This window comes from Xenopus laevis, chromosome 4L (genome assembly GCF_017654675.1).
Source record: "Xenopus laevis strain J_2021 chromosome 4L, Xenopus_laevis_v10.1, whole genome shotgun sequence".
Classification (NCBI taxonomy): Eukaryota; Metazoa; Chordata; class Amphibia; order Anura; family Pipidae; genus Xenopus; species Xenopus laevis.
This window is the reverse complement of record NC_054377.1, coordinates 53,931,326-53,952,181: the sequence shown is the minus strand read 5'-3', so window position 1 is coordinate 53,952,181 and position 20,856 is coordinate 53,931,326. Positions and strand designations below refer to the sequence as shown.

Below are 20,856 nucleotides of genomic sequence, written 5' to 3'. Positions count from 1 at the left end.
AGTTGCCATAGCGACTCATGGTGCTTTGAGTATTGCGTTAGCGCAGCCGCTGCACGAGAGCGCGCTTCCAATGCCCTTAGGTGCGCGTTCCCGTGCCACTGCCGCCATCTTGGCGTCTGTCTGTCCGGGGCCGGGACACACCCGGATGCCGGGGCCGGACCGGGATAATGTATGTAATATATTAAGGTTCCATTGTATAGACGCTATTGGTTACTTTAACGTTGAGTGGGTTGATTGTGCTGTGTTTGGAGCATGTAAGATGGAGAGGTACATGTTGCTTTCATGCAATTGCTCATTTCTTGTACATGTTACAGGTATAATAATATGCCTCGGGTGTAGCTGACACATGCCACTCATTATTCAGCCTGAGCAAACTAGTGGCTATTATCATTGGACATAGCATAGCCTTCCATCAGTTACCTACGTGCCTTGTTTATAAGCCTTCCCTTAGAATGGAGGTATAAATACTATAATGGGTGTAATCCAGTGCAACCTTATGCTACATCACTGTTTTATCCACATAAATGCCTTCTGTGCACCTGACACCATCTTTGCCAAGTGTGAAAGATAACAAGCCACATCATCTTATTTTTCATGTTTTACTCTAATTTTGGCGCCTTTGTCACATCTAGGGATGCCACCTTTTCTTGCTATTACTTCCTATATATTATATCTATTTTCCCTATTAATAACATTGGGATCAGCAATCATTTTTACCGGCCAGGCCAGTAAATTACCGGCCAGATGGCAACCCTAGTCACATCCTCAGGAGCACTGAAATAATAGTGTTTATTCCAGTGTTTTCAGTAGGGATGCACCGAATCCAGGATTCGGTTCGGGATTCGGTCAGGATTCGGCCTTTTTCAGCAGGATTCGGATTCGGTCGAATCCTTCTGTCCGGCCGAACCGAATCTGAATCCTAATTTGCATATGCAAATTAGGGGCGGGGAGGGAAATTGCGTGACTTTTTGTCAGAAAACAAGGAAGTAAAAAATGTTTTCCCCTTCCCACCCCTAATTGCATATGCAAATTAGGGTTCGGTTCGGTATTCGGCCGAATCCTTCGTGACCCTTGAAAAAAATGAGGCGGAAGGCCAAGTGCTTTTATACAGGTCATGGAACTCCAAGGTTACTTCTAAAAATCCTCATATTTTCCAACAAGGGGTACTGTATTTATTATAACACACACGCTTTAGTGAGTCATGTGAAAAAAATGACATCTGAACTGATGACATCACTAGTCGCCGTTAATAAGGATGTGATTTACAGGATATTTATGTTTTTTTGTGTATTTTAACTATATAATGTACAGTCTGGTCATTTCCCTATGGGACCAGACTTTAAATTATATCCTTATATCCGTTTATAACAGGGGTCCCTGCTGGCGAATTTGACGCCGGCGTGCCCGATTTGGACGTCGGCGACCATAATTGGTGTTTGGAAGGTGAACAACCCCTTTAATGTTATATAGTTCTAGCCTGTTCCCCTACAGTTGCCATTTACATTAGACTGTACATTCTTGCAAGCAGGACCCTTCATTGGTAATTTAACACTTGTTTGTTATATTATTATTAATAAAAAGCATTGTGTACATATTTTTGCAGTATAAAGGATCAGTTATATATGAATGTATGCCTGCATTGTAATACAAGTATGGGACCTATTATCCAGAATGCTCGGGACTTGAGGTTTTCTGAATAACGTATAATTTTTTAATTTGGATCTTCATACCTTAACTGTACTAGAAAATAATGTAAACTTTAAATAAACCCAAGAAGCTGGGGTTGATTCCAATAAGGATTAATTATATCTTAGTTTGGATCAAGTACAATTTTTGTTTTATTTTTATTATTACAGAGAAAAAGGAAATCATTTTTAAAAATGGGGATTATTTTATTATAATGGAGTCTATGGGAGACAGCCTTTCTGTAATTCGCAGCAATCTGGATATTGGGTTTACTGATAATGGAACATATATATATATATATATATATATATATATATATATATATATATATATATATATATATATATATAATACACAAAAGCCATGAATATCCTGTAAATTATATCCTTATAAACGGTGAGTTCTGATGTCATCAGTTATAAACGTTGAGTTCTGATGTCATTTCTGTCACATGACTCACCGAAACTTGTGTATTATAATAAATAAAGTACCCCCAGTTGCAAAATATGAGGATATTAGAAGTTACCTCGGAGTTTCCTGACCTGTATAAAAACACTCGGCCTTCGGCCTCGTGTTTTTATATGGTCATGAAACTCCTCGGTAACTTATAATATCCTTATATTTTACAAAAGGGGGTACTTTATTCACTATATATATATATATATATATATATATATATATATATATATATATATATATATCATATTTTTTTATTGTTGAGTTTTTCCTGACCTGCAGAACACTAATAGCAGTAAAACAATCTGCATCTCTTTTGCAAGCAATAGTTTTGCTCTTATAGTCCCCTTCCCACCCAAGTTACATATCGATTCAGGCCAATCTTCATTCCCCACAATACCTTTCCTGAAGCACTTCCTTCCTTGATACTACCTGGCTTCCTCTGACATGGCTGTTGTTAGGAAAGTTTACTAAAACAGTAGATCAAACAGCAGTGGAAAAGGTACAAACGAATTACTTTTAATACTGATGTGTATTTAAAGCAACTGGTGCTTTAATCCACTAAAGGAGTAGGAACACAAAAAAGTAATATACTTTTTTTAATACTTAAAGCCTGTGTCCTAATTTATCACAAAAATGTTTTAATTTTATAGTTCTATGGAAATTTGTGAATTACATTTGACCCTATGTTTATCTTCCCGTGTCAAAATGAAAGCAATTGTATTCTACTCTGCTTATCTTGTATATGTAACCATATCCCTTATTGTCCTATTCAACTAGAATGTTTGCCTCCAAAGTTATAACTAGTGAAGGGTAAAGCTGGCTATTCACTTAAAGAGGTTGTTCAACTTTTAATTAACTTTTAGTATGATTTAGAGCAGGGGTTCCCAACTGCCGGGCCGCGGACAGTCTTGAACTGGCCCACCGAGTATACGGGACAATTAACGTGGCACTCCGAATTGGACGACCCCCTCCACCGGTCCTTGCAAAAAAATTTGGTTCTACACCGGTCTCCAGCCCAAAAAATGTTTGGGGACCACTGATGTAGAGAGTGTTATTCTGAGAGAATTTGCAATTGGCTTTCCTTTTTATTATATGCGGTTTTTGAGTTATTTAGTTTTGAGTTTATTTTGCAGTTTCAGCCATCTCGTTGCTAGGGTCCAAATTACCCTAGCAACCATGCATTGATTTGAATAAGAGTCTGGAATATCAATATGAGAGAGCCTGAATAGAAAGATGAATAATAAAAAATACATGTGTAGCCTTACAAAGCATTTGTTTTGAGATGGGGTCGGTGACCACCATTTGAAAGCTGGATAGAATCAGTAAGAATGAATTTTAAAAAAACTATAAAAAATAAATAATGAAAACCAACTGAAAAGTTGTTTAGAATTGGCCATTCTATAACATACCAAAAGTTAACTGAAAGGTGAAACACTCCTTTAATGCTAAAGTCACATTTGGCATTTTCTTCTAAAGCAAAAGACACTAATCTACTGGCATCCTTCCTGTGTTCCATCAGCACTGATAGGTGTGGCATCTGCCTGCGAGTACTTGCATGGGTGGATTTAGGCCTGACTGCTTAAAGCTGTGCAGATGACAGCAGATTGGCATATTTACCATGGAGGATAAACCCCTATGTGTGACGTTAAAGGAACAGTAACATCGAAAAAATTAAAGTGTTTTAAAGGAAAGACAATATAATGGACTGGTGCCCTGCACTTGTAAAACTGTTGTTTTTGCTTCAGAATAACAACTATAGTTTAGCTATTCAAGCACATGATACACATTAGATAAATTGTATGCTACAGAGGTTATCTGCTGTGTATCCTGTGCCTTTTCTCCTTTTTCAGGTTTGAATGGCTGCCCCCATGGCTACACAGCAGGTTGTTTATATAAGCTATAGTACCGTTTTTGAAGCAAACACACCAGCTTTACCAGTGCAGCAAAGTGGTATATTATATTTTCATTACTTTAGGATACTTTCATTTTTTGGTGTTACTGTTCCTTTAACGTAAAAATCCACTCATTTGGAGACATGGCCATCCGCACACTTGAACAAATGTGGCCGAATTTTGGTGTCATTTGTCCTTTAGCCGAACAGATGTCATTTAGATTTCTTTACAATCTTTTATCCCTATCAGGAAAGAATGTGCCCATTTCTGTCAGCATCACAGTTATCTGTACCAGAGTTTTGCCTACAGTTCATGTGCCTTTACTGGCAACAATTTCAATCCTCTTCCTTTTCTGATCAACAGAAAGTGAATGTCTTGCTGTAAAGGGTGTCCGCGTGATTGTCAGCCAGGTCCTAGGAGGACAGAAGATGTCCCGAAGGAAACAAACAACTCCAAATAAAGTACATTGTAAGTGAGATGGTTTTTATCAGAAGAAATGATCAGTGGCATGCACAGAAATAATTATTTATTAAATACGTTTCTATATAATGGAGCTAAATCCTTAGAACACCTTTCTCCATTTGGTTTTACATTTCTTGTGCATAATAGGTTGTTGCTTTGTATGGTTCTGACTCATCACCACCCCTGCTTGCTTGACAGGCCTGTGTTGAACAGCAATCACTTTGGTTGTCAGATGAGTTGGGCCCAAATGGTAAGCAGTATTTAGTCCAGGATGTCATTGTTAAATATATATATATATATATATATATATATATATATATATAGACACACACACATAAATACATTGTCCAACGAGTTCGCACACCATTGTATAAAAGTTTAAAACATAGAGTTTATTTGGTAATCATAAAAACAGCCAATGTGCAACATTTTGGGTGCTTGCTGCTCCCTTTCTCAAGCTGAACTCCATGTAATGCTGAGACTACATTTCCCAGAAGCTTGCTGAAGCCCTGTGGCGTCTCATGTGGTCGGGATGACGTCACCCTTGTGCGCACACACAACTATCCAATCAGCACAAATAGCCCATCACAGAGGCCAGATCAGATAAACATCTGCCCATTTTGTGACCTCTTTCTATGTAATGGCCAGCTTAACATTCCAAATGGTTTTTGTTTTAGATTTTTGTTCACTTTTCTGTCCTTTCCTCTTCAGCTGACTTTTAAAATGCTATTTGGTTATTAGGGTAACTATGGAGGAAAATTAAAAGGCCAGAAAATAAAATACTTAAGAAAAAAAAAATATTGTAAACACAGCAAGCAATTATGAGAGATCATAACATTACTGGTGGGTTAGAATACTTTCGTCTCTCAACCAGTTGCAAACAGCTTATATCTTTTTCACTATTTCCACATCTTTCCCTTTTTTGTGATCCAAGTGCAGGGTCTTTAGCATTAAAAGAACATTTATGCAGATTTGCAATTAGAGGCTATAGGGTCTACAGTTGTTTTGGCAATGATTTATTTCCCAAGCTGATGGCTTTGAGATCCAGCAAGTGTTATGTTCAGGTCTAAGTTAACCTTAAACCTTTAATTTACAGGGGAACAAGTGTTTGCTGGTTTGGAGCAGCAGGCCCGTGAAGCTATAATGAAAACAGACATTGTGAAACAAGAACTCTCTGACTTTGGTCAGCATGAGAGGAGTAGTAGTAAGTAATGAAATGGGTTTGCATGATGGTACTAGCGGATATTCTTAATGAGTTGCAGTGAATGGCATGTTGCAATTTGTTTTTATCATCCATTAATTCATTATGGTACATACCAGGCACTTGCTGAATTCAAATCAAGTGAATCAGCACCCCCCCCCTGCAGGTACAGATTTGTACCTGCAGGGACCTGCTACCCTACACAGCCCCAGCACTCTGCCTGCTGCTTGGCCTGAAACTTCAAAAACTAAATGTGAGCTGAGTTTAAATGAAAGGCATATAGAATAGCCAGTTTGCACGAAGTAAAAGAAAATGTTCTACCCCATGCACACTTGTATTTACCTACCCACTACCTGCACAACCCAGTGCAGGAATTTAGGAAATACAGTAAAGATGAGTATTTCTTGAATGGCTTGCAGACTGGTTTTAGTTAAAGGGACAGCTTACCCTCCCTCTACCCCCCACCATTACTTTTAAGTAGTGATGCACCGAACCACCGAATCCTTTGCGAAAGATTCGGCTGGAATAGCGAACCGAATCAGAACCCTAATTTGCTTATGCAAATTAGGAGTGGGAAGGGGAAAACATTTTTTACTTCCTTGTTTTCTGACAAAAAGTCACGCGATTTCCCTCCTGCCCCTAATTTGCATATGCAAATTAGGATTTGGATTTGGTTCGGCTGGGCAGAAGGATTCGGCCGAATCCCGAACCAAATCCTGGATTCGGTGCATCCCTACTTTTAAGTAGGAAATTAATTTTTTTAATTATTTCTATCCATAAACAGGTCAAAATCTGAACTAAAAATTAAAGTCAGATTTAATTTCCTGATCCATACAAGCTCAATGAAAACAAATCAGTGCTAAACCGAGAAGACCTCTGTATACACAATCCCCTCCCTTTCCCCATCTGCAGCCTGTTCAGCTCACCATATATATATAACACCAAACAAGTGAATCTTTGCCCTGGCCACCTAAGTGCTGGGCCAAACCTGGCTTCCCAATCAATGGTCGGTATACAGCCCCTTTAAGGCACTTCTGTGTAGTTTACAATGGTAGCTTCAATGTAGTTTTCCCAATGCTTTTTATTTTTCATTTTAAGGTGATAGCGAAGCAGAGGATACCACTATTGATGAACTGTCCTCCCCCACCTCAGAGGAAGATCACTTGGAGAGAGGAGTGAAAGAGGAACCTGGAGTCAGCAGAAGTAGCACAGAAAATGACCTTTCTGGAGAAATGGTGAGTGAACTGTGTATATATCTGCTTATGTTAAGAGTGAACGCACAAGGGGGTCCAGTTTATTGTCATAACACATCTATACTTTGGATAGTACATACTGAAATATCCTTTTCTGCCGTAGGCTTCTGTAGGCACCCAGGATTCTGATTTATTTATTTGCCCGTTATGTCAGCTGGATTGTGAAACTCAAGAGCAGCTGATCACTCATGTATATCAGGTGAGGCAGATTCTGGCTACCATTTTATTCTGTTTTTATAGAATAACATTTTCCTCTCTTACATCTATTTTTACAAATATTTGACAATCCATGTACTTCCCATGATTGATTTTCAGTCTGATGCATGTCTTTTTCAGCATACAGCTGCAGTTGTCAGTGCTAAAAGCTACCTGTGTCCTGTGTGTGGGCGAGCACTCAGCTCTCCAGGGTCATTGGGACGGCATCTGTTGATTCATTCAGAAGATCAGCTTTCCAACTGTGCTTTATGTGGAGCACAGTTCTCCACTCATGCTACCTTCAACAGGTGAGAAGTTTGTGTGCTCTGCACAATGCTTTTTATTACTTTATAAAATCATTTCAGATCAAATATCATCATGTATTTGTATAGTTCTTGCAAGTTACTGTTATACTAGAACAAACAGGAGTCAGAATAAATTAACAGACAGGGGTTGTAGTCAAGTCCAATTTATTCTCATCTTTTCTACATACAAGAAAAAGTATACATAATGAGACAAAATTACAATATTTATTTCCTGCCCAAACCATACACAACAGCATGAAGGAGTATCAAAACCGTGGCAAATTTTCCCAAACAATGCTGGCTTGAATTTTTTCTCTTGAAGTCTTCTGGAGACCAGTGCAGGTCTACTAGGGTAAAACCTGACTTTCAGTCTTTGCACTTGGGACTGTTACAGATCTGACCCACAACTGCTTTATCCACAACCTAACTCACTACCCGCTGGCCACCAAGAATCCAGATTTGACTTCATCATACAGTGTGTACAAGCTGGACTGGATTTATAGTGGATGGCAGATATGTATCCCCGGTTTTAAGTTTCTGAGCCATCCATTTAAGAATGTTCCCTTTAAGACGTCAGCAACAGGTATGCAGAGGTTTGAGAGAAGGAGCTGCACAGGAGGGCTGGGCTGTATTGTTGGAACGGCTGTACTTTCAGAGACCTGGGGGCCTGATAGCCAGGGGGATATTTTCCTGGTGTTTTCCCCACAGACCAAGCCTGGATAGTACCTTGGGGTACTGAGAACTTAAACGCTGAAGTAAGCTATTTTGTTTATTGCTGGACTTTATGTTGCTGAATGAAGCTGTTTTTCTTTCTGTTGCATTTTTACTGCTGCTGGAAGCTCTTTGTGTTCAAAATAAACAGACTGATTTTCTTTTCACCTTGGAGTGGCCTGCATTTATGCTAACAATCCCGCTGTGATCTTCCCAAACTTCACAAGTGGTATAAGCACAAACCTGAAGTGACTTCATTTGAGGCTGGGAAATGAAGTAAAGAAGCAGAATCTGAGTAAAATTAAAGTAAAGAGTAAAATTAGTTTATATTAAGACCTGTCGACCTGCATCCACCATCCACAAGTCCAGCCCACTTTTTTGGGGGTGGGGTGTAAACTCAAGTTGCTAACAAATGATATTGGCCTGCTGCAGGGCCTGAGGTAGGTGATGATGGAAATACTAATCACTTTTGGAGAGGTTACGTTCATTCAAAAAATGAAATTCCTTTAACGGGTCCACTGTCTAAAAATAAACCTATTGTCAATATACTTCCATTAAAAATTCTGTACCTTTTTCATAAAAATCATGATTATCTGCGCTCCAGCTCCCCCTTCTCTCTATGCCAGGGATCCCCAACCTTTTGAACCCGTGAGCAACATTCAGAAGTAAAAGGAGTTGGGGAGCAACACATGCATGAAAAATGTTCTTGGGGTGCCAAATAAGTGCTGTTATTGGCCATTTGGTAGTCCCTATTTGGATTGTCAACCTACATTGAGACTCTGTTTGGCAGTACACCTGGTTTTTATACAACCAAAACTTGACTCCTAGCCTGAAATCCAAAAATAAGCACCTGCTTTGAGGCCACTGGGAGCAACATCCAAGGGGTTGGTGAGCAACATGTTGCTCGCGAGCTACTGGTTGTGGATCACTGCTCTATGCGCACAGACTTCAGCCAGCATGAATTCCTCAACACGACAGGCCGGCCTGTGGCTGCTTTACTTCAAGACGAGATACTTTGGGTTAACTTATCTTTTCGTTCCTAAAGCTGACCTTCATGACAACTCCACACGCTTTCCCTGACACTACAGAACTCGGAGGAGGGGAGATTGCAGCCCGCCGTGTTGAGGAATTCATGCAGGCTGAAGTCTGTGCGCATAGAGAGAAGGGAGAGCTAAAGCGCAGATAATCATGATTTTTATGAAGAAGGTACAGAATTTTTAATGGAAGTATATTGACAATAGGTTTATTTTTAGACAGTGGACCTGTTAAAGGAATTTAATTTTTTGATTTTACATTCCCTTTAAAGTGCTCATACGTGCCCAGATACTGTTGAGCACTTTTCCATATTTCACTGTACTGGATGAAAATCTTGGCATACCATATGTCACTCAGAGGGCAGTTTCAGCAGACTGCTGCGTTGATTTGTCAAAACTGAACTTTCGCTGCAGTCTCCGTGGGACACAGGAACTATAGGGGTAAAGCTCCATCCCTCCAGGAGGCAGGACACTTGCTTAACAAATGAAAAGAGGGGGCGTGCCAATAACCCTTGGCTTTACCCCTGGTACTTTCTCTACATACCTTAGTTTTTTAAGTGTCCTGCCTCAGGAGGTGGACGAAGATGTTCTCTAGAGAGACCCAACGAAAGGAGTCTATGGTCAGTGATTAGCCCTGACACCCGGGGCAAGACTCAGGACAGATTCGCCCTGTACCTAAGCAGTTAACCCCCAATGCGGGAAAGAATTCTGGGGCAATAATTACCTCCTTAGGGAGAAAAGCCATCCAGACTTGTCCTGTCTCAGGCTGGAGACAAGGGAGTCTGGCCAGGGAAATTTCAGAATGGTAAGTTCCCCCCTTTTGTCCATGCGATGAGAGTCCGTCTGGCTGAGGTAAGATGACGCTGACTGCAGTAGGTAAGGGAGCGGAGTGAACCGCTACCTATGCGTCACACTGTTTTCGCATAGTGCGGAACGGAATGACGTCACCAGACGTCGCAAGATTTGATTTAGCACCGGCGGCCATTTTGGTTTCTGGCAGATTGTGCTCAATAGGCACGTGGAAGGGCGTGCAGGCGGACTGCATGAGGGGCAGAAGGGATAATACCCTTACTTCACCCCGGGTACTTCCTAAACAGCCATGATGGAAGGTAGGACAGGGGCATTATTCCCTCGAGGGGGAGGACGAGCCACAAGGACTAAAAGTCAAATTACTTATTTAGCGTGCAAAAAATGTCGCACTAAATTTAGTAGGGGCCAGTCTGAGTCTCTCTGTCAGGTCTTCTCTCCTGGGCAGATATTGCCAGAAGGAGGTTCAGAAGAACAAGAATTACTGTGTAGCCAGCCAGCAGTTTTGACTCAAGAGGAGGCTGCACTCGGTGCAGCAAAGGAAAGTCCAGCACCAGTGTGGGCCATACAGTTGTCCCAGTCACTGGCATCTTTACAGCAAATGCCTTCTATACTACTATGATACAATTGCAGAATCGATTGGAAAAGTGATGTCTAAGATGGGGGAACCATCATTAGAGAAGAGTAGACGCACAGCCACAAAAAGGGCAGTTTCGCCAGCTTCTACACCATTGCTATCTGAGTTATCAGACAGTTCTGAATCTGAAGGAGAAATTATTTCTTCCCCTCTGTATTCAGGAGAGGAGAGAGAAAAGGATACTTACCACTATGTAGAAGGCATCATTAGGGCAATTACGGAAGTTTTGAAACTAGAGACAAAAGATGATTAGCCTAAAGCCTAGGCAAAAGGGCTTTTTAAAAGGCAGCGAAAGTCAGAAATTTGCTTTCCAGTCCATGATCAATTACTTGCAGTGGTCCAAGATGAGTGGATCAAACCTGAGAGAAAATTCCAAACATCATGAAAATTTTCGAAATCATACCCTTTTCCTAAAGAGTTAGTGGACAAATGGGGTGTTCCTCCTCTAGTAGATGCACCAGTCTCAAGGTTGTCTAGAAATACAACTCTTCCTGTTACAGATGTAGCAGCGTTCAAAGATCCAACAGATAGACGTTAAGAGACTCTTCTAAAAGCCATATTTTCAGCTGTAAGGGCAGCAATACGCCCATCAATAGCATCAGCATGGGTCAGAAGGGCAATAGAAGCCTAGTCTGAATCTCTCATTACAGGAATCCAGGATGGTACTCCTAGAGCAGATCTTATTCAAACAGCAAACTATATTGCAGGGGCAAGTGCCTATCTCTGCTAAGCAATTTTGGATACAACACAGCTGGCAGAGCATGTACATCTGCATTGATGGTGGCCGCACGACATACACTTTGGCTAAAGAATTGGTCCGCAGATCTTAGTTCAAAGAAATCACTGACCGCATTGCCTTTTAAGGGATCACGTCTCTTCGGAGAAGAGTTAGAAAAAATGATCTCTCAGGCGACAGGGGGGTAAAAGTACTTTTCTTCCCCAATCAAAATCCCGATCAGTGAATGCATTTCGGCGCGGAAGGTTTTTTCGTGACCAAAGTAACAGATCCACGAGACGTACATTGTCACCTAGAAGGTCATTCTTACGTAATAAGTCCAATGACAAGCAGAGACCAAGCTAGAAGACAAACAAGCCTCAAGGCAAGCATAGCCAGGAGAAGTCTACCTCGGCATGTCGGGGCACCCCTTCCGGGATCGCAGTTTTCAACAGGGGGCAGACTTCTGCGGTTCCGGAAGGTATTGCTCCAACACTATTCCGACATGCTAGCCCCAGAAACACTGACAAAAGGGCAATCATGGGCCACACCGGAGTGGACGGTGATGGCAACAGATGCCAGCCTCATCGGATGGGGAGCAACGTGGCAAGGAAGAACTGCACGAAGGACTTGGCACCAACGAGATTCACACACGCCAATAAATGTGTTGGAATTGAAAGCCATACGTTTAGCACTTCTTCACTGGTCAGCACTACTCAGAACAAGAGCAGTTCGAGTTCAATGCGACAACACAACATCGATGGCATACATAAATCGCCAAGGGGGCACTCGAAGCAGAGGTGTGTTAACAGAAGTAACAAATATAGTAGAATGGGCAGAGGAGAACGAAGTTCTGCTGTCAGCGATTCACATTCCTGGAATCACCAACATACAGGCAGACTTTCTAAGCAGGCACAAAATAGATCCAGGGGAATGTGAAATTGATCACAAAGTATTTCAGGATCTAGTTCGGCAGTGGAGGCTCTCACAAATGATGGCGCCATCATAGCCAAGAAGAACATGGTATCACGATCTGCAAGAATTGTCAACAGCAACACCAATACCGCTGTCCCGCAGACCAGATCTGCTTTGTCAGGGGCCCATACAACACCCCAATCCAGGACTGTTCAATTTGATGACATGGAGGTTGAGAGGTCCATTTGGAGTAAGCAGGGATTCTCCTCAAAGGAAATAGCAACCTTATTAAAAGCAAGAAAACCAGTGTCTTCAAAGATTTACCACAGAGTATGGGAGACGTATTGGAAATAGTGTCAAGACAATGGAATTCCTTTTAAAAGATTTTCTTTACCGGTGATATTATCTTTTCTGCAAAGGGGTCTAGACCTAGGTCTTCAACTCAGTTCCCTAAAAGTACAGATTTCAGCACTCTCTATACTTTTTCAGCATAGAATAGCATTAGAAGAAACAGTGAAATCTTTTCTACAGGGAGTTGCCCATATCGCTCCACCTAGGCGGCCCTCAACTCCTAATTGGGACTTGAACCTAGTGTTAGAGACTCTTCTAGATCCACCATTTGAACCACTGGCATCAGTAGAACTGGATTGGCTCACGTGGAAGGTGACGTTTCTTTTGGCTATTTCTTCAGCAAGAAGGGTATCAGAACTAGGAGCACTGTCCTGTGATCCTTCACTATTAGTTTTTCATTAGGACAAAGCAGTAATGTGAACAGATCCTTCTTTTCTTCCTAAAGTAGTGTCAGCTTTTCATATCAATCGAGAGATTATAGTGCCATCATTATGTGCAGATCCAAAGAATATAAAGGAGAAACGACTGCATAGGCTTGACGTAGTCAGAGCACCAAAGATTTATATTAAAAGGACAAGTTCAATTAGGCAGTCAAACACATTGTTGATTACTCCATCTGGTTCCCGAGTGGGGTTACCAGCATCCAAGGCCACCATATCAAGATGGATTCGGGAAGTGATTTGAAGAGCGTATGTGGCTAAGGGCAAGTCGCCACCATTCCGTATTAAGGCACACTCCACAAGAGCGATGGGAGCTTCATGGGCATGGAGCAATTCGGCTTTGGCAGAGCAGATCTGTAGAGCGCGACCTGGGCCTCAGTTCATACGTTCACTAAATTTTATCGTTTCAACACTTTTGCCTCCGCGGAGGCGGCGTTTGGCAAGGTTTTGCAGGCAGTAGTGCAAACCTAATGGAGGAAATTTTTCAATTTATAATTTTCCCTCCCTTTTAAGTCCCCTATAGTTCCTGTGTCCCACGGATACTGCAGAGAAAATTGGATTTATATACTCACAGTTAAATCCGTTTCTCTGTAGTCGACAGGGGGACACAGGACTTCCAACCCGAAATGCTTGTTTTGAGCTGGAATAATTTTCCTGTTATTTACTTTAGTCATGGATTTTTATTAATTTTTTGGTACCAACTAAGTTATGTAGAGGAAGTACCAGGGGTAAAGCCAAGGGTTATTGGCACACCCCCTCTTTTCATTTGTTAAGCAAGTGTCCTGCCTCCTGGAGGGATGGAGCTTTACCCCTATATTTCCTGTGTCCCCCTGTCGACTACAGAGAAATGGATTTAACTGTGAGTATATAAATCCAATTTTTTATATAATGGGGTTGTTCACTTTCACACACTTTTTTTCAGTTTAGTTATTATTTTCAGATTGATCACCAGAAATAAAGTTTTTTTTCAATTGCTTTCCATCTTTTATATTTTACCATGTTTCCAAAATGTAAGTTTAAAGTGTAATGTCCCTGTCTCTGGTGTTCCAGTCTGGCACCTCAGTAATCCAGATGCAGATTCTGAACTGTTACAATTTGCTACATAAATTAATACATTTCTCAGCAGCATCTGTAGAATATTGGCAAGAATTGTATCAATTATAACAGCTGCCTTTAATAAAACTAACGAATTCTCCTCAGCAGGTCCAAATATAAGAAATGTATCAACTAATGCATCAATTTAGAGCAGTTTTCAAAGTCAGTGACCCCTTCCCTTTAGGAAGACATAAGAAGGTGAAAAATTATATTTACAATTTAATATTAGAAAAAACAACTGGGCTTTGAATGCTCAATCGCATGCACATCTTTACCTTGCAACGTGGTTTCACAGTGCATATGCACAATATCCTGGAAGCAAAAGGAGAGTTGCGCTGCATTAATACAATTGTTTGCTGGGTCCCTAATGTTATAGCTGCTGGCCATGGGTGACTATATATAAATATTCATGGTAGGTGGTTGTTATTTCTCAATATACACAAGATAAGTGTACTGTAGAATCTGTTATCTGGAAGCCCATTATTCAGAATGCTTGGAATTACTCCCTTAGACTCATTTTTATTCAAATAATTACAATTCATTTTTGTCTGTAGTAATATAACCGGACCTTGTACTCAATCCCAGCTAAAATATAATTCATCCTCATTGGTGGGAAAGCAATCCCAGTGGGTTTATGTAGTGTTTAATGTTTTTTTAGTACATTTAAGGTATAAATATTCAAATACCGAAAGACCCCTTATCTGGAAAACCCCAGGTCCTGAGCATTCTTTTCAAAAGGTCCCATACCTGTAGTAGCTAAACCTTATTTATACTAAAACAAAGACAAAAATAGCTGTGGGTATCCAGAGCACATGATATTTTTGAGAGCTAATTTACAGTTATTAGTAAATCAGTTAGAGCGAAGAGCGCCCAGTACTGAATTTGTTATACGTTAGTTACATTAGCCCTGTATGCCACATTTCCAAAACTTTTGCTCATCTTTTCTATATTTTGTGATTGTTATTGGTCTCCTCTAAGTAACTGTATCTATTAATACAACATTGTAGAATATAAATGTATTTTATCTGCTGCTTCCACTTATTTATTTAAACTGGCCAAATGCATTACAGTTTATCATATGGATCAGTCGGGCTACATGCAAATGTGTCTGTTCATATGTGTGGCAAGGCTGTACATGTCAGACTCACACGAGTGATAGATCTGGTATGTTAAAAATTGTGCCTCGTGTGGCCATCTTCAACCTAGAAATATATGATTCATTTAACACAGAAGAGCAGCACTGATTCAAGCGGAGTGGCTAAGGCCAGGAATCAGCCTAGTATGGCCATAGCATAAATGTCAGACTGTTTGATCAGTTTCTAGCTTTCATCTTGATCCTGTTGTGAATTGTACTTCCTCGTTCACCTTATGCTAAATCTACATGTTGTTCAAAGATAAACAATAGTGGAACAGACTGTATTGCTTTTTACCCTCAGTAAAGTGGTAAAAAGAAATAAGGAGCAACAATTAGGCCAATATGTTTATAGTAAACCAAATATGATCAATCGGTGTATGTAGTGGTGTTATTGCTTTGATTTATCTGACAAATTTGATCAATCAGTAGAATGGCTATATACTAATATAATACTAATATTTCTTTTTTTCCTGATCCTTATTTTATTTTTATTAGTGAAAAGTTGCCAGAGGTTTTGTCACAGGATACTTGGAACCAGAATAATCACAATGGCTCCAGCAGTTGTGAGGGAAAGAACCTGGAAACCAGTGCAGTTTATCCTGCTGGTATCTTACTTATTTGCAACAATTGTGTGGCTTATAGGAAGCTGATGACTGACCAGACACCTGGAGTCCGTAAATGGGCAGCTCGCAGACAGAATGAGCCTACTGAGGCAAGAGTGCTGCGATTGGAGCGAGAGCGAACAGCTAAGAAAAGCAGGCGTGATAGTGAGACTCCAGAAGAGCGTGAGTTGCGTAGGATGAGGGACAGAGAGGCCAAAAGGCAGCAAAGGATGCAAGAAACGGATGAGCAGCGGGCAAAGCGCTTACAGCGGGATCGTGAGGCCATGCGTATGAAACGGGCCAATGAGACACCAGAGAAACGCCAGGCAAGATTAATTAGAGAACGAGAAGCCAAGCGGTTGAAAAGAAGATTGGAAAAAATGGACATGATGCTGCGAGCACAGTTTGGGCAGGACCCCACAGCTATGGCAGCTTTAGCAGAAATGAACTTTTTTCAGCTTCCTGTAGGGAACTCTGACCTAGATCAACAATTTCTAGGGAAGATGGAGCTTGAAGGTCAGAATAACTGTACTCTGCCTTGACCCCTACTCAGGCTGTTTGGTTTTCTGTTTTTTTTATGCGGCAAGCTGTGTTTGCCTTAATCTTAAATGGCACAAATTACAATGCCTGTCAGAATGTGAAACTCTTTGAACCCCTCTAGCCCCATCGCTGCTGAGATACCTGGATATGAGCATTTTGTTGCCCCTCTGTATTTACTGTATTTAAACAGAAAGTCATTGTGATGGATCTCATCCATCTACCAGTGCTGTCTGTCGCTCAGGATTTGGAATCTCTTGGGGGGGAAAGTCTTTGGTTATTTGGCTTTTTGTCTGTCATACCTTTGCTACAGGGTATGAATCACCAGGTATGGACTATATACTTGGATTCCAAAAAAAGGTTCCACTCTGAACCTATGCTGTGTGTTAAACAGGGTATAAAATACAGACTTCTCATTAATATGTCAGCTCTTTTGTCATGTATACAAAACATTTCTGTTGTAGGTGTGAGAGTATTTGTTCTTTTTCTTCTTGCACATCGCCATGGCAATGCACAATGTAGCGTTGATGATGCTCCTTCCCATGCTGGATAATTACCCAGTATTGAATATACATACATACACACTCCTCAATACACACTTTAAAAGAAATATAATGCAAGTAATATGGAAGGAGTTTTAAAGAAAAATATACCTTGCATGCAAGTAGAACTTTTGTATTGGACAGTCAAGTGTAAAGGTTTGGTGGATATGCCTTCTCTGTATGTCATTATTTTATATGAGATCGAAGTGGCAAATAACCAGTAGACCATTTGAAGGGCTGTCTTGTCTATTGCCACTTGGGATGCTGCTTTACCACTAAAAAAATAACCAGCCAAGGTGAAGAGAATCACAGATTGTACTGCATGAATGCAAATATGCAAAGAAGAAAAAATATTTACATGTAATCAACTATGCTTTCATTCTTTTTTGTTTAGGAAAAAATACTGGAAGATAAGTGCTACATATTTAACACATTTAAATTATTTTCTTTTCCTTCCTTACCGAGAACATTATAAAGTGACATGCAATTTTTTAAGGGAAATTGTGTCATTCTGAATCTCATGCACATGTCAAAGTTCCCTGAATACATGCTATTGAGTGCAACTTTTATTGTATGAATTGTAAGCCTCACTACAGCTCCATTCTGAACAGTTCTTTTGCTTCTGTTTGAGTACTGTAACCTAAATGAAAAGGGAAGGACATCACTTTTTTCTTTAAAGAAATAAAATCGCATCCAGGCAATCGTGGATTTAAAAGATTTGCATAGTTCCTATGTGGATGATTACTGTGTGATTTAGTTACTTGGCCTGCACATGATAACTAGACTCCTCCACTGACCAATAAAAATACACACATGCAGATTGGACGTCTATTTCTCCAAATTATTGGAGTATACATCTTACTGGCCAAACTGGGCAGCTAGGTTCATTAAAAGGCAACATTTACTGACCATTTTTATATATATAATGCCAGCTTTAGCATAAGTCTTTGTGCCACAAACATGGTATTTAGTCTTCATATCAAGGTGGCAATCCTTAATGAGCCTTTTAAGTTATGACTTCAACCATTTTTTTTAATGGATTTCACACATTAAAACCTGTGGTGACAAAATTCAATACTTAAGTAATGGGTCAGGTTATTGACTTAGAATCTCTGCCTTACAGTGACATATATCTTATCTGTAGTCTGTTGCCTGAAGACTTTTGGATTAATCTGTCACATATGATTGCTCTTGGTAATTTCCAAGATTTATCATAGTCAATTTAATTTATAAATCCAAGGTAATGGTACAGATGATTCTCTGTGGCTTTACCCTTACACCTATTTATAAATGGTTGGAAACGTCCGAAAAAACAAAAGCCTAGATTTATTTACAAGTAATATTCACTTTACCTGTACTATGAAGGGAAGGTCACCTTTTGCTAAAGGAACCCTTTTCCCAGTATAATGGTTTAGCATAACTGTCTCATTTATATGCTATTAATTAAAGGAGAACTGTGTTGCAAAAATGTAATATAAACTCAATCTCATGGAAATAAGAAACTTTCTAAATTGAACCAATTAAACATTATGTACCCTATCTGAAAGTATCAAGATACTCTTCACTATCCTCCCTCTTAGCAAGCTGCTCTATTCATACAGGAGACAGTTGGATTTTGATTAGGTCAAATGCATTAGAATGTATTCTCTTTGCCAAACATTGTTAATTAGAGCTAAGGGACCTTTGAAATTGCCAACTCCGATACAGAGCTGCATGTTAAGAGACCGCTTGCACGGATCAACAACACAATTCTTGATTGATTATATTTAGATTCCTATTTCCTGAGATAAAGATTATAGTAGTTCCATGTTAAACTATGTGCTTACCTGATCTTGTTTTTGGGCTACCCCCTCTTGCTGACCCCCTTTTCCACACACACATTGGTAGCAAAGGGTAAGAATCAGAGCAACATGGCTTCCAGTTCGTCTGTGTATGTCCAATTTCTTCCTCAATCATTTGCATATTTAAAATAAGATGCAAATAAATAATGACAGCTGACACGTGCATAAGATCTTAAAGCTGAATTACCCTCAAAATTTCTCTCTACCTGCTGCCAGTTACTGCATTCACACTGAACTAAAGATCTAGTAAATAATACATGAACGTGGGGTAAGTTTCTTTTGAAAAATCTTACTTTGGAAAGTGGGACATTCGTTTAATTTAAAAATAATCCTTTTTTTTTTTTTTTTGCTGTTCGGCATCATAAACTTCTGCAGTTACACTAAACACATGGGGCCCATTTAACATGCTATGTAAAAAGTGGAGTGAAGCATTACCGATTGTGTTGCCCAGAGCAAACAATCAGTAATTCGATTTCAAGTTAGAAAACAAAAGCAAAGATCTGATTGGTTGCTATGAGCAACATCACCAGTAATGTTTTATGACACTTTTTACACATCATGATAAATAGACCCCATATGTGGATTTCTGACCACCTCAAAAATTATTTTCTAGGTGCAAGATAGCTTTGTCAGTTCACAAAAAAATAGATTCAGTTATCACTGACCCCTTACTAGTCATCAGTAAGATTGCATGAGCTTTCGAGCACAAGAAATCACACTTGATTTACTGAATTCACGATGGACTTTGGGGCTGATAAGCTTGTCAATCTTCATTTTTTTCTGAGGGTGTTTTTTTTTTAAAGTTTGTCAGTTTTAAGCTGCCGAACATTTCCCCATGCTGAAAAAACGAAGATTGACAAAATGATTGGGCCCGAAACTCAGCGTGAGTTGATTACCTCACAGGATTTCCTTAAAGATAAAAATATATACCGTATATACTCGAGTATAAGCCGTCCCGAGTATAAGCCGAGGTACCTAATTTTACCTCCAAAAACTGAGAAAGCTTATTGACTCGAGTATAAGCCGAGGGTGAGAAATGCAACAGCTTCTGGTAAGTTTCAATGAAAAAATTGAGGGTTTCTGCTCCCATTGGAGGTGCCGGCGTCTTGTTTTTGGATGCCGGCGACTATTCTTGGACGCCGGCGAATATTCTTGGAGACTATTCTTGGACGCCGGCGACTATTCTTAGACGCTGGCGACCGTTTTTGTGCTTGACCCGAGTATAAGCCGAGGGAGAGTTTTTCAGCATATTTTGGGGGCTGAAAAACTCGGCTTATACTCGAGTATATACGGTATATGTAATATATATTTGTATGCCTTAGCCATAGTTAAATGTTATGTAGAATAATGGAAATCCTCTATTTATTTGTATACAAGTGTATGCAATACATGATTATTAGCTTAATGTCATTGACATTAGCCTAAATCTTAATATCTTCAGGCAAAAGTTATTTTTACAGTTTTAGGTGTATTTATATATAAATATATATGTGTATTCGAAGCGCATACTGATATGAATGTGGTTACTAATGTCACTGATCTTAGCAACCTAAATATAGGCTTTAAAATATTTAGCTCAATCGTTTTCCTATTGCTTTTTTAGGCAGTACAAATCAGGGCCGGAACTAGGGGTAGGCAGAGTAGGCACTAGTGCCTAGGGCGCAAAGCTGGGGGGGCGCCAGGCACGTACCTGCTCTGTCGCCTACCTGGTGTCCGGTCCCGTCTCTCCCCGACGGTCGGTGTCATCTCTCGCGTAAATGCGCGCATGCGCGATGAATCCAATCCAAGAAGTACTGAGCCGGCGCCGTGGCCCGACAGGTTGCCTAGGGCGCCTGGCTGGGTTGGCCCTGCTCTGGTACAAATTACTATCTAGATGCATACGATCATTAGTCATAGTAACATGATAGCACTGACAAACTGGAGAACAATTTCAGATGCTTTAGGAATGCCACAATTACATTATACTTGTACTAAAACTGAATGCCACCTTTGGGCTCTGTATGACCTGGATCAGTTTTGTCAGGCAGGAGGTATGGGGGTC

General features: G+C 40.2%; 1 protein-coding gene across 4 annotated transcripts; it reads left to right on the top strand.

Annotated features, from left to right (window-relative positions):
- The first annotated feature begins 11 nt into the window (after positions 1–11).
- On the top strand, positions 12–17,691 carry znf821.L (zinc finger protein 821 L homeolog). Of its 4 annotated transcripts, XM_041590176.1 has the most exons (9): positions 20–169; positions 1,372–1,443; positions 4,401–4,505; positions 4,698–4,749; positions 5,596–5,703; positions 6,799–6,935; positions 7,057–7,152; positions 7,290–7,456; positions 15,789–17,691. In XM_041590176.1, the coding sequence occupies exons 5-9, from the start codon at positions 5,643–5,645 to the stop codon at positions 16,435–16,437; spliced, it is 1,110 nt and encodes a 369-aa protein (XP_041446110.1). In that variant the 5' UTR covers positions 20–169; positions 1,372–1,443; positions 4,401–4,505; positions 4,698–4,749; positions 5,596–5,642; the 3' UTR covers positions 16,438–17,691. The 4 variants fall into 4 exon arrangements, with proteins under 4 accessions (XP_018113394.1, XP_041446110.1, XP_018113395.1 ...); XM_018257906.2 differs by lacking the exon at positions 4,698–4,749; XM_041590175.1 differs by lacking the exon at positions 4,698–4,749 and having other exon boundaries at positions 1,372–1,540.
- The last annotated feature ends 3,165 nt before the right edge of the window (positions 17,692–20,856 follow it).

Coding starts and splice junctions, on each gene's coding strand:
- znf821.L (XM_018257905.2), top strand. CDS start 4,466: ATGTCCCGAAGGAAACAAACAACTCCAAATAAAGTACATT. Junction 6,936..7,056: donor ATGACCTTTCTGGAGAAATG/GTGAGTGAACTG, acceptor TTTCTGCCGTAG/GCTTCTGTAGGCACCCAGGA. Junction 7,457..15,788: donor ACTCATGCTACCTTCAACAG/GTGAGAAGTTTG, acceptor TATTTTTATTAG/TGAAAAGTTGCCAGAGGTTT.